Consider the following 14037-nt stretch of genomic DNA (forward strand, 5'->3'; position numbering starts at 1 on the left):
GAAAGAGAAGGAAGGACATTTGAGTGGGGTGGCTTCTTATTGAAAAGAGTGAGGTGAGGGTAATCACTCAGGAGATAAAGACTGCTGGTGTTCTTACTTGTCCAGTATTGGTATAACCCTAAGGGTGTGCTGGTTTGTGAGGACATTTTTGAATGGTTGTTGGAGAGCCTTTGAGGGGAAAATCTGGGAGGAGAGTCTCAGCTGTAAAAGTAAGTAGTGGTGGCAGGTGACAAGTTGGGCTAATTTCCATAGATGGGAAAGATGATTCAGACCCATAAGGGAGAAAGACTCTGGGAGAAGTTACCAGCACAGTTGCCCTGCTAGCTTGTGTCTCCAGCACAGAGACTTGAGAAGTATGAGTTTACCCTGTGGAGCCTCTCAAGGAAAGGCAGTTATGGCAACAATCTTTGAGTAAAAAGAACTCGCAAAGAAATGACTCTTCACTATAGGAAAGAAATCGGGGATGTTGACGTTCTGGAGAATTAGGTGATTTTTCTATCATACTTAATACTGATTTTATAACTTTTGATTTTTAATGCCTTTAATATTTTATATATTAAGAACTTTAACTGTATTGGGCTGCTTTGAAGATTTGTCCCAGGTAGCTGTTGGTAATTAACCTATTCTCTTGAGAGGAGTTAACAATCCTGACAGCCTGCCATCTCTCCTGTACTCTGCTTTAGTACCCAGCTTTTGGTTGATCCTCTGTGGTCTTGTTTTATAGGATCAGGCCTTGCTGAGCAAAGCTGTGCAGTGTCTCAACACATCTAGCAAAGAGGGCAAGGACCTGGACCCTGAGGTGTTCCAGAGGCTGGTGATCACAGCTCGCTCTATTGCCATCATGCGCCCTAACAACCTTGTCCACTTTACGGAGTCAAAGCTGCCCCAGACGGAAACAGGTGAACTTGGCTGAAGTGGCCGTGATCCTGAAATCTGCTTACCACATCTTATTTACACTCTCATCCTCTTGTGCTCACTGGCCACAGACTAATTTCATGCTCTGAGACAGGGATTTTATTTCTTGGTCTTTATACCTTATAGGGCTTTTGACATTAGGATTGCATCATATTAAATATTTTGATTATCCTTGAGTTATTTAGTGTTTGGACATCAGATATACTGTCTCTGAAGTTACTACCTCTTCTGATCTCCAGGGTAAAGCTAAGCTTGGGCCTTGGTTGCTTTAATGTAATAGGGTCATATCTTTTACTTGCATGTTGTTTTTTTCCCAGTATTTTATTAATGTTTACAGTGGCCTTTCTCACTTCTTGATTCTGTTTCCTCATCTCTCCTCACGCTGGCTGGGTACCAAACTTGCTATGCCATTATCAAATATAGTTTATCGATGTGTTTACAGTTTTTTGTTATTTACATACTCCCACGTGCCATCACCATCCTGTTTCTCCTTCTAATACTATAATCCAGGAACCATTCTAGAAAAATCTCACGTGTTCCCCTAGTTTTTAGAAATTGAACAGTTGCAAATGAGATGTCTGAGTCTGCTATAAAGATCCTAAACCCTCCCTTTCTATTTAATTCTAACATGAAATGTTTTCTGTGATATTCCTTTCCCAGACTGTTTTTTTCCTAGATGTACCTGCTGGAGTCTAGGGATAGTTGGCATATTGATTGGGGCCCCACTTGAAACTCCCTCCCCAGGCAAGCTTCCTTGACCTGAGTTAACCTTCAAACAAATTAAATTCCATCTTAGATTTACCATCATTAATAATTTTCTCTCTCCTGCTTAGAAGGAGTGGATGAGGGGAAAGAACCTCAGAAGCAGTTGGAAGGAGATTGCTGTAGTTTCATCACTCAGCTGGTTAACCACTTTTGGAAACTCCATGCATCCAAACCCAAGAATGCCTTCTTGGCACCTGCTTGCCTGCCAGGTATCATGTTAAAATGTATACTTTCCTCATAATCCATTGTGAAACCTGATATAAATTCTGTCTTTAAACTGTTAGGACCCTTAACCTTTATCATCCATTTCTTCCAGAGTTTATAATTAGGAAATAGAAGTCTGTGAGATCAGTGCATTGTTCTGGCATAGGAATTTAACAGAGTGGTAGAGAAGTGGTATTTTCTTGTACCATATCTATTCATGTGGGGTTGAGTGTGTCACATATTGGACACTTTTTATGTGTGTGTATCCTTAGTAGTGTTTATAATTGTTCGAAAAATATCTTTGAAAGCTTGGTTCAAAGCCAGTTCGAAAAGTAAAAGTTAAGCATCAGCCTTGAAAATTATTTTATTTCCAAGCTACCTTTGGCATGTAACTTCTTACACTGGTGGTTGAAAGTTCATGTGGAAGAGTAAGGATCTGAACAGCAATATAGAAAACTAGAACAACCCCTGGTGCACCTTTGTGTTTGGAGGTTTCTTGGGCAATCAACCTAAAAGGCATGTTTTATCACTTCCAAAGGTTGGGAGATAATAAGGGACGTTTAGAGTCTGTGTACCTCTTCACATTTCCCTATCCTGTCTTTTGATATCTGTGGAGACTGGATAGCTACTTATTCCTGTAGTGCAGGACATCTGAAAAGGCTTTTGATGCCAGTTTGGGAGTTTACAAACCAAACCAAACCCACTGCTGTCGAGTTGATTCTGACTCACAGTGACCTTATGATAGAATAGAACTGCCCGCATAGAATTTCCAAGGCTGTAATTCTTATGGAAGCAGACTGCCACATCTTTCTCCTGAAGAGCGGCTGGTGGGTTTGAACTGTCGACCTTTTCGTTCACAGCCGAGCGCTTTAACCACTGCACCACCAGGATTACATTGTTTGGGAGATTAGGAGACTATTAATAAAAAAATTTACAGATAATTCTAACAATCTACATTCTCTGTGTGTTTTGTTTGCTTGTTTGTTTTGCTATGTGTGTGCTTGTCATTTTTTATTGCTGTTAGCTTGACCTTTATGTGGGAATAAGAATTTGCACTTTTGTCTCAGACTCTCAAGTAGGTAGAGATTGTCCCACCACGTTTTCTTATAATATTCTTCTCCTTTTTAGGCCTGACTCATATTGAAGCTACTGTCAATGCTCTGGTAGACATTATCCATGGATACTGTACTTGTGAGCTGGAGTGTATTAACACAGCATCCAAGATCTATATGCAGATGCTGTTGTGTCCTGTACGTATCATTATAATCCCAGATACCTCTTCCTATCCTGGGAGTGTCTGGAAATTTTTTTTTTTTTTTTTGTAGTTTGCTAAGCTAATGAAATAAAATGGACTTAAGGTGATGGGAATGAATAGTTTGAATATCAATAAGAGCTCTAAGGTTTTACTCATTCCATGGAAGAGAAAGGTTTGAAAAGAGGATGTACTTTGTCTTCTCTTGTTTGGTTCTGAATCTTCAGAGATCAGAATGGTGTTTGTTCAGTAAGGATTAAATGAATGAGTGCATGAATGAACGAGAAAGCAGTACATCACAATTTCTATTTCCAGTGTTAGCAGTTTAGTACAGAGCTAAGATGAGCACTGAGAGCCTGATCATCTGATGAAAAGCTATAGCTCTTTTTCAGAGCCAAAGTGATTTCAGGAGCAATTAACCTGCCAATCTATTACCAAGAACTGAGAGAAAAGAATGTAGTGAATGGGTCTTACATATACCAAGTCAGGAAATAAATGGGGATTGAATGATGAACTTGATAAGTTGCGTTGCAGTTGAGAGTAGATAGATCTTCCACATGCATGTGAATGATTGACCGAGAAAGAAAAAGTGTTTTATAGAGTTTCATGAATAATATAAAACCTAAGCGTGACAGCTTCCTTTTAAACCTCAGGATCCTGCTGTGAGCTTCTCTTGTAAACAAGCTCTAATTCGAGTCCTAAGGCCCAGGAACAAACGGAGACATGTGACATTGCCCTCCTCCCCTCGAAGCAACACTCCAATGGGTAATGTGAGGTCTGGGTTTAGGCTTGTGTTTGTGTGTGTTGGGGAGGGTATAAGGGAGGCATAGCTTTAGGATATGCTGCAGGTGTGGACCAAGATTCTGGAGATTCTTGTTTATCAAGTTTTTAACACTATCTTATTCCATAAAGATTTAAGGTATATAAAAATGTACATAGTAAGTAGAATAAAAATAAAGAAAATCCAGGCCATGGGGAAGTAAAGGTGCACTAATAAAATAAAACCCAGGATAAAAATCAGTACACAGAAAATCTACATAGCAAGGTCCTGCATGGTTATTAAGAGAAGATCTTATATTTAGCTGAATGCTTCCCGAGAGCCATAGCAAACTAAGAACCGTTACAAAAATCACAGTGACCAAAGATAAAAAACAGCTGTTTTTCAGGAAAAATATACTTTTCTCTGGCTCAAAAGCTTTTCACTAAGGGTCCATTTTAATACATAATGGGCAATTGCCTCAGTGGACTTACCTGTAATAATAAAATTTCATGGGAAATTTCACGAAGCTTTCCCTGTGCTACACTTGGACACAAGCCAAGAGCATTTTACACTTTAGTAAAAGCAATTTTACGAGGTGTCCAAATAATAGCATATTATGTAACTCTCTTATTACTTGGTTTGAGCAGAGGTAAATTTCAAATGTCTAGATATTTTTATTACCATTGTAGTTACATTGTATTACCTAATGGAAAATACAACACATCATGTATGTAATTTAAATTTTTCTAGTAGCCACCTTATAAAAAATAAAAAGAAACAGGTTTAAATTAATTTACTAATAGTTTGTTTAATCTAACATATCAAAAATATTATTTCAGCATGTAGTCAATATAAAAAAATTATTAATGGAATATTTTAGCTTTTTTTTGTACTAAGTGTTCAAAATCTGGTCTGTATCGTACACTAACAGCATATCTCAATTTGGATTAGCCACGTTTCAAGTGCGCAGCAGTCACATGTCGGGACATTGTAGGTCTAGAGGAATGTATGCAACTTTGTGACTTTCAGACAATCTTTCTTGAACATTATTTTATCTAAACTTTTGACAAAGCAGGCCACGGTCTGTAGCTCTTTTCTCTGTCGAGAACCTAGAGTGCAGATAGCTTATGTTTCCAGTTAAGGGGATATTCACATGCTTTAACAGCCCATCAAGTAAGTGGAAAGTGGGATTTTTATCCTCTTCTGACAATTAGGAGTCTAACCTGAACTTACTCCTCATTAGAAGACCTTTGCTCCTTCACACAGAAGTGAGCCCAGGCAGGACCTGTATTGGTGTCCTCAGCTTCCAGTCAGTGGTTTTACATTCCAGTTCTGTTTCTTCTCGTAATGATTACGTAGTGTGACAATCTCACTGACCCTGTCATTCTGGAAAAAAGTAGTGAAATTATAAGCTGCCATGACAGATAACAGATAAATATCTCAATTGTGTTATTTTCCCGGTCTTGCCCAAGGTCTCCTGAGAGTTGGTGGGAGCTCGTGGGGCCTACTGGTCTTAGATTTCTCTGCTTTATGGAAGTTCCTTTTGGAATCCAAGGTTTTGTTTTTTTGTTCATCAGTTGGAAAAATCTGTTCCTGAGGGGGTCAGGCTGTCACTGCCAACCTCATCTTCCCAGATTCTGCTAGGTTCAGGAAATAAGAGAACAGGCATAGCATGCTGGAGTTTTACCTCTAATGCACAGGGTGCTAGCTGGTAGCTTGTCTTGGGTTTCTGTTGCTCTGTGACTTCTCATACCATATGCCAGGGGAGGAAAGAGCAAGCACCTTCAGGTGACTGGGGTTTCTTTGACTCAGGAGACAAGGACGATGATGATGATGATGATGCAGATGAGAAAATGCAGTCGTCAGGGATCCCGAATGGTGGTCACATCCGTCAGGAAAGCCAGGAACAGAGTGAGGTGGACCATGGAGATTTTGAGATGGTGGTGAGTCTCTGGCAGCAGGAGAGGGGAGGAGGAGCTTCAAAACTCTCCTCTAGCTCTTATTCAGTGGACTTCCAAAAGCTACCATTTACCATGGGACACTGACAGAGCTTTCTCTCTGCAGTCTGAGTCGATGGTCCTGGAGACAGCTGAAAATGTCAACAATGGCAATCCCTCTCCCCTGGAGGCCCTGCTGGCAGGCGCAGAGGGCTTCCCTCCCATGCTGGACATCCCGCCTGATGCAGATGACGAGACCATGGTTGAACTAGCCATTGCCCTGAGCCTGCAGCAGGACCAACAAGGTAGAAGGCTATGCCAGGAATAAAGTGGCCCCTTGGCCTTGTGCAGGAAAGAGTGTTTGGCAGTTACTGATATCCAGCTGACTTAGCTTGTCCCCAGATTTGGTGAGAGGTTGATCTGGGTGAGAGCTGTTCAGAGATACAGGTGGAGAGTGAGAGGGATTGTGGTGGGATTTTCAGTCTCTGGGAGCCAATCTTGTAATTTCCAGTAGTTGGTCTGTTGGATTATTTCCTCCCAAATCTGTTAGATTCCTCCAGCCTGTGTCCTGCCTGAACAAAAGGAAGCACTCCACCATCTCTCTAACCAAACTTGATGGGTGGACAGCAAAGCCTGTTGATTAACTTCCTCTAGGCCAGAGGGGGTCACACGCTGGTGTTTAGACTCCTGAGGGTAGCAAGTGGCCAAAACAGTGTTGTGGATGGGGCCTGGAGGGGATGTTGTGCTCACTCTCCACTTGTTTCCCAGGCAGCAGCAGCAGTGCCCTGGGCCTGCAGAGCCTGGGGCTGTCCGGCCAGGCACCCAGCTCTTCCTCTCTGGACGCAGGAACCCTCTCTGACACCACAGCATCAGGTAACTGTCCACAGCAAGGAGCATGGCTCAGGGCCCCAGGACCCTAAGGCCTTGTTTCCAGTGCTGTGAGAGTGTAATGGGCAGCTGCTTTGACAGGCCATTCTGGACTTCCTGCTTCTACCTTTGCTTTAGAAGTACGGGTGTGGAAGCTTAGTGATACAGCTTGGCAAAGGCACTCATGGCTCTGCTTCCTTACACTTTGCATGCTGCCTGGCTTCAGCTAACTCCCTGAGGAAAGGCCAAGAGAGCAGCTTGCAGGTTGATCAGCTGTAAGGGCTTAAATTATAGCTCCCAGCGTTCTTTGCCAGAGTTCTAACGTTTTAGACAGTATCAAAAGGGAGATAAGAAATTGAGATCATACCTTTTAACTTTTTGCTTCAGAGTTCTTGGTCAGTGTGGCCAACCATCAGGCATCTGTGAGCTTGGGAGGTAGGGTTTTTGCGGATAATTAAAATTCATAGGGAATTTTAAACTTCATTTTGTCTTTTCTTTCAATCTCTTTTCTAATCTAATAAGGAAAAAAAAAATTACTGAGTAGAGAATTGGACTAAATAAGGAAGATGGAACACCTGAATAATCCACTGAAAATCAGCCCATGAGTAACTTCAGGGTTGATTTATAGTTTTTCAGACTGGTGCTTCCCTGCATTTGTTTCTTTTCTTTTTTTTCTTTTGGGAGTTTTACCTTGGATAGTAAGAAAGGGAGAAATTGGCTGTCCCTCTCACCTGCTGCCATGGCTTGTTGTTTTTCTTAGGTCTCTTTAGTTGCTGTCATTTGGGCTTTGAGGTCGCTGTCATGTTGTGCAAATTGTGTTCCCACTGTGCTCTGTGGCTGTCTTGGCTTTTCTCCCCTGTGTATCTCATCCAGCATTTTCCTCCTGTCTCAGCTCAGCCCTGATCCTGGATGCTGTGGCTGTCTCTGGGGAATTTCCTTGCTTCATTATTAGCATTTGATAAGGTTGATTAGGAGGTGTGAAATTTCCCAGTGAGCTCCCCTCTGGACCACCTAATAAAAAACCAAACAGGGTTTATTTCAGAGCTCATGAGAAGTGACTTTCTAACATAAGCACAAATTGACTTCAAATCAAATCTCATTAAAGTTTCAGAGTTCTATGCTTTGAATGGTATTGGCTAGTTTCTGATCTCTCAGCAGGTGTCAGTAATACCTAGACAGTGGTGACCATGAAGCATTTTAACTAGAAGACTTAGTGTTTATGTCACAGATTCTTGTTGAATCTCTGCACTGTTCTACTTGCACTGTAATGTAACAGCGAAGGAAATGCCCAGGGAACTGGGTTTTCACTTCTGTCTAAGTACTGTTCGCAATGCGTGTATAGTGTTTGTTCCTTTTAGTGATTAACCAGCAAAGCCAATCTCTCCCTTTTTTCTTTGACAACAGGATATATAAACTGCGTTGTGTCCTCTGCACTATGTGGTTTGATGCTTTTGCCCCAAGGAGGGGTTTTTGCCTGTAACAGCTCTCGTTACTCTCTTAGCTCCAGCCTCAGACGACGAGGGCAGCACAGCAGCGACTGATGGTTCCACCCTGCGGACCTCTCCTGCTGACCATGGTGGTAGTGTGGGCTCAGAGAGCGGGGGAAGTGCTGTGGACTCAGTGGCTGGCGAGCACAGTGGTAATGTGGCCGGGCATCCTGATCTCCTTGTGCAGAGGGTGGGGACAGATGGGAATCCCTGCATGGGTCTTGGGAATGGTTTCAGCAAAAGGAAGTTTTTGACACTTACTGAAAGTTAAATTATATTGCCTTGTGGAATTCATTTGCCCTCAACTCTGGGGTTTCAAGTGTTCAGTGAAACCAAACCAAACCCACTGCCATCGAGTTGATTCCAACTCATAGCGGACCCTATAGGACAGAGTAGAACTGCCCCCATAGAGTTTCCAAGGCTGTAAACCTTTACAGAAGCAGACTGCCGCATCTTTCTCCCGTGGAGTGGCTGGTGGGTTTGAACCGCTGGCCTTTTGGTTAGCAGCCGAGCACTTAACCACTGCATCACCAGGGTTTCTACGTTAAGCTCAGTGGGGTTAATACTAAAATATTTTACAAGCGGCTTTTCATTATTTGTTAGTAGAAGAAAGCAATGACATGCACAACCTCAAATCATGATTAATCTGGTAAATTATGGTATAACTTGAAACCCATCATCCTGTGGATTTTTCTTCCTAAGGGGGAAGATTTTTTTGGGCAGTCCTATTGATGATATGATTGTTAACATATTGGGTTATCCCCACAATTATACTAGCTGATAATGTGGGGCTCTGGAATGAGGAAGTATGGCAAAGTCATTTTGGTTTGACCTTGTAAATCCATCTGTGGTTAAAAATTGGATATGAAAAATTTTTGTGGAGGAGATTAAGAGGAGCTGATATTTTTAGATTCCCGTACCTGTATAAGTTTCCTCTGGAGTATAAGATGGAAATTGATCAGCAGCTGAGAATAAGATTGGTGTAGGTAGATCTTATGTACTGTAGAAGGATGAGTGGCTGCTGTGAGGGTAACATAGCATGATACTATGGGGCCAAGATTATGAATTCGGTCCTTATTTAGCTTCACATGGAAGGAAAAAAGTTTCTGAAGCCACCGGTTTTCTTCTAACTGTTGAAGGCATTGGATTCCATCATACTCTGGGAGTTGATATGTGCTTTTTTAACCACTTCCCTCTAGTATCTGGCCGGAGCAGTGCTTATGGTGATGCCACAGCTGAGGGACATCCAGCTGGTCCAGGAAGTGTCAGCTCAAGCACTGGTGCCATCAGCACCACCACGGGGCACCAGGAGGGAGATGGCTCAGAGGGAGAAGGAGAAGGGGAAGCAGAAGGAGATGTCCACACTAGCAACAGGTCAGGACCTAGTCATTCATGGTTGAGAGGCTTTTCTACTGAGAATATTTCAGGAATAGAATGATTGTGGGAAGTGAAATGGTGAGAACAGTATATTACTTTTGAGATATATAGGTAATGAACTCATGAAACAGCGTAAAATCTTAGGAGGTTTTCTAGATCGGTCTTCTTTGTCCTAATTAGAATTATATCAAATCTATTGTGGAGAGAATAGGTGATTTTTCTCTTAAGGCTCCCCTAAATCACATAGTAACTATAAAGTGGTTTTCATAAAAGTATGTATCCTCTTTCCTCAAATCTTTCTTGCTTCGTTTTTACCCATAAACTCATTATGTAACATCCCCCTTATAAATGGCACTGTTGTAGTGATAGTTATTAAGTATATAATAGATCTAGCTCCTTGTTCAGCATATTTATAAGATAAAGGAGAAATAAGAGAGCAAATATATGTTTATGTCTAGAAATACGAACGATTAGGCATTTGGCAAATTGAAAGTTACGTATAAAATCCTAACCCATCCCCTCAAGAAATTGTGGTCGTGTTTGGTTGTGGATTGGTGGAGTGAATGTATTCTTATCCAAGAGGTGACTAGAGAAGTGCAAGGGGAGGAAGGAAAACCTAAGAGTAACGATTGTGATACGATGTTTGTTGAGGTCAACAGTTTTCACATTATTGTGGAAATAATGAATTAGCATCTTGAAACGAATGATTTCTGTCAGAGCAAAAATCACAGAAGCAGTCGGGCATCAGAGACATTTTAAGAGGGCATCAAAGAGTATCTCATATAGCTCCTGTGTCCTGCTGCTTCACCTTGGACTACTTTGCAACATCTCTTTGGGTGAAAATAACTGCTGGCTCTGCTAACTGATATTGTGACGGAGTTTGTTTTTTAACCTCTTAACGTTAAGGAGTTTTTTTACTTAATATGTTTTTCTCTTAATTTGAATTCTAGCTTAATTCCACTGTGTTCAGATAACGTGGTCTGTGTGGTTTCTGTGTTTTTGAAATTTATTGGTTTTTAATTTTTAATCCTGTTTACCTTTGTCTTTTAATTAAAACAGCACGTTTGTTTATAATTAATTTTAATTACTGATATATTTGAATTTATATCTACCACTTACTTTGTGCTTCTTATTTGCCCTTCCTATCTGTTTTCTTCTTCTGTCCTTTGTGGCCTTCTTTTGGATGAATTTACTATTTTTGCATTCCTTTTTCTTTCTTCTTTTTACAGCTCTGAATTTGAAGGCTATTCACTGTGTTTTGAATTTTTTAGTGGTTATAGTATTCATTTCAACATGCATACTTAACTTAGCCAAAACTGAATTTAACTAATAGCCATACCTTCTTCCTGAATAACATGAAGAACTTAGAAGACTTTGCCCCTTCTTATCAATTTAAATGTTTCTGTTTTTGTGTTTTAATTCTTCTTTTGGTATTGTCTTTTTAAAGCCCTCAAAACATTAATTCCTATTTTATGTAGTTTAAGTGATCAGTGCCTATTTAGCTTTATGCACGTTTAACCTCTTTCTGTACTCAACAGTTCTTTGTGCATCTCAGATCTTCCGTCTAGTATCATCTTTCTTCCTGAGGCATGTCATTTTGATTTTTCTTTAGGGCAGTCTGCTGGTTACAAATTTTGTTAGTCAAATATCTTTATTTAGCTCATATTTTGTGAAAGTATTTTTGATGGGTATACAATTTTGTGTTTTTTCCCCCCAACAAATTGAAAATGATATTCCATTGTTTTCTGGTTTTCAGTTTTGCCAGTAAGAAGTCACCTGTTGTAACTATTGTTCTTTTGAAGGACATGTCTTTATTGCTGCTTTTAAGATCTTTATTTTGTTATTGTTTTTTGTAGTTTTATCAGGATATGTCTAAGATGGATTTCTTTACATTTATCCTACATTTGTCTGATATTCTTGAATGTGTGGATTTGTGTATCTTATTAGTCCTGGAAAATTCTCATCCATTAATCTCTTCAAATATTGATTCTGCCTCATTTTCTGTTGTTACTCTTTCTGGGACTCCAATTAAGTTGGTGTCTTTTAATATGTCTTTTTTTGTTCCCTGTGTTTAATTATTTATATTTATAGCTTGATATCTGAGTAGCATCAAGAAAAATCAAATACTTATGAATAAGTATGAAAGATGTACCAGACTTGTACATTGAAAACTACAGCACCTAATTGAGAGAAATTAAAGAAGACCTAAATAAATGAAGGACTATACCATGTTTATGGATTCAAAGACTCATTATTGTAAAGAGAACCATTGTCTTCAATTGATATAGTTTCAATATGTTGTTGTTGTTAGGTGCTGTTGAGTCAATTTTTGACTCATAGTGACCCCATGTAAAAGAGTAGAACTGCCGCATATGGTTTTCTTTCTTTCTTTTTTTTTAATTGTTGTGCTTTAAGTGAAAGTTTACAATTCAAGTTAGTCTCTCACACAAAAATCCATACATACACTGTTATGTGACCCTAGCTGCTCTCCCTATACTGTGATAGCACACTCTTCCTTTCCACCCCGAATTTCCCGTGTCCATTCAACCAGCTCCTGGCTCTCTCTGCCTTCCCATCTTGTCTCTGGACAGGAGCTGCCGGTTACTCTCATGTATCTACTTGAGCTAAGAAGCACACTCTTCACGAGTATCATTTTGTGTCCCATAGTCCAGTCTAATCTTTTTCTGAAGAGTTGGCCTCGGGAATGGTTTTAGTTTTGGGCTAACAGAGAGTCCGCGTGCCATGTCTTCCGGGGTCCCTCCAGTCAATCAAACCGTTAAGTCTGGTCTTTTTACTAGAATTTGAGTTCTGCACCCTACTTTTCTCCTGCTCCGTCAGGGACTCTCTGCTGTGTTCTCCATAGGGTTTTCCTGGCTGTAATCTTTGCTGAAGCAGATCACCAGGTCTTTCTCTTGCGGAGCTGCTAGATATGCTCGAACCGTCAACCTTTCAGCCGAATGCTTAACCATCGCACCACCAGGGCTTCTTAGATTCAGTATAATACCAGTCAAAAATCCCAGCGGGATTTTTTATATATGTGTTGAAATTGACAACCTGGTACTAAAATTTATTTGGAAACCAAAGGGAGTAAGATTAGCCAAGGCAATATTAAAGAAAACCCACAAAGTTAGAGGACTTTACACTAATATGACCTATTGTAAAGCTATGGTAATTAAGACAGTAGGATATTGGTGCAAGGATAAACAGATTAACGCAACAGGCCAGAGTTCAGAAACAGATCCACACATACATGGTTACCTGATTTATGACAAAGGTGACACTTCTTTATAGTGGAGGAAAGGATGATTTTTTCAATAAAAGATCAGTTGGAAATCCATACAGAATAAAATGAATCTTGACCCATATCTTATACAGGGGTCTTGTATCTTATACAAAAATCAACTAAACTGTAGCTCTAAATGCAAACAGTAACACCTGAAAGATTTTTAGAAGACTAAATATTTTCATAATGTGGGGTTGGCCAACATTTCTTAAATAGGGCACAGTATAAAGCATACATTCCCCCACCTCCCCACTTCCTGGTAACCACCAATGAACATTGGTGTCTCTCTATTTATCTATTCTTATCTTCATAATAAAAGAGGGATGATACAATATTTGTCCTTATATGCTTGATTTATAAAAGTCCTATAGATTCATTCTTTAAATGATATAGAGTCATTTCTGTTTCTTCATGTGTTAATTTTGTTATGTTGTGTTTTTCAAGGAATTTGTTCATTTTATTTAACTTGTCAAATTTATTGGCATAAAGTTGTTCATAAAATTTTTTAAAATCATCTTTTTAATGTCTTTAGGATCTGTAAAATTTATGATATTGGTAATATCTTTTTTTGCTCATTTTTTAAAATCAGCCTTTCTCAGGGTTAACAATATCATTCATCTTTACGAAGAACCAACTTTTGACTTTGATTTTTCTCTGTTGTATATCTGCTTTCTGTATTATTTCCAGTCTGGATTATTTCCTTCCTTTTGCTTACCAACTTTTTGTGTTTAATTTTGTATTCTTCGCTTGGTTTCTTGAGATGGAAGCTTAAATCATTCATTTTAAACTTTTTTCCTTTTGTAACACATTTAAAGCTGTGTATTTCCCCCTCTAAGATTCCTTCTAAATCCTGCTTTGGCCGCAGCTCACAAATTTTGAGATGTTGTGTTTTTATTGCTATTCAGTTCAAAACATATTCTAAATTCTCTTGTAAGTTAGTCTGATGCATGAGATATTTAGAAATATGTTGCTAAACTTCCAAACATTGGAAGATTTTCTAGTTATCTTTCTGTTTTTGATTTCTAGTTTAATTTCACTGTGGTTGGGGAACATGCTGTGTGATTTCAATCCTTTGAAATTTGTTGAGACTCATTGCTTCTAAAAAAAAATGTTTTGGTATTTTTTTTCTTCAAGATTTATTAGTTGTTCTTAGGAGGATGGTCAGTTCAAGTAGGCTATCCATATTACTG

At 39.6% G+C, this 14037-nt stretch overlaps 1 protein-coding gene across 5 annotated transcripts in view; it reads left to right on the forward strand.

Annotated features, from left to right (window-relative positions):
- UBR4 (ubiquitin protein ligase E3 component n-recognin 4) overlaps positions 1-14037 on the forward strand; it is a 139862-nt gene that overhangs the window by 68179 nt on the left and 57646 nt on the right. For 3 of the 5 annotated variants that reach the window (XM_004377192.3, XM_023732146.1, XM_023732145.1), the window contains 9 exons: positions 725-899; positions 1749-1889; positions 3013-3134; positions 3790-3901; positions 5709-5839; positions 5961-6138; positions 6602-6706; positions 8202-8339; positions 9387-9561. In XM_004377192.3, the coding sequence (XP_004377249.1) occupies positions 725-899; positions 1749-1889; positions 3013-3134; positions 3790-3901; positions 5709-5839; positions 5961-6138; positions 6602-6706; positions 8202-8339; positions 9387-9561 (1277 nt within the window). The remainder of the gene's footprint in view (positions 1-724; positions 900-1748; positions 1890-3012; positions 3135-3789; positions 3902-5708; positions 5840-5960; positions 6139-6601; positions 6707-8201; positions 8340-9386; positions 9562-14037) is intronic. The other 2 variants (XM_023732144.1, XM_023732143.1) reach the window with 2 other exon arrangements.

This window comes from Trichechus manatus, unplaced genomic scaffold (genome assembly GCF_000243295.1).
Source record: "Trichechus manatus latirostris isolate Lorelei unplaced genomic scaffold, TriManLat1.0 scaffold00048, whole genome shotgun sequence".
In the NCBI taxonomy this organism is placed as follows: Eukaryota; Metazoa; Chordata; class Mammalia; order Sirenia; family Trichechidae; genus Trichechus; species Trichechus manatus.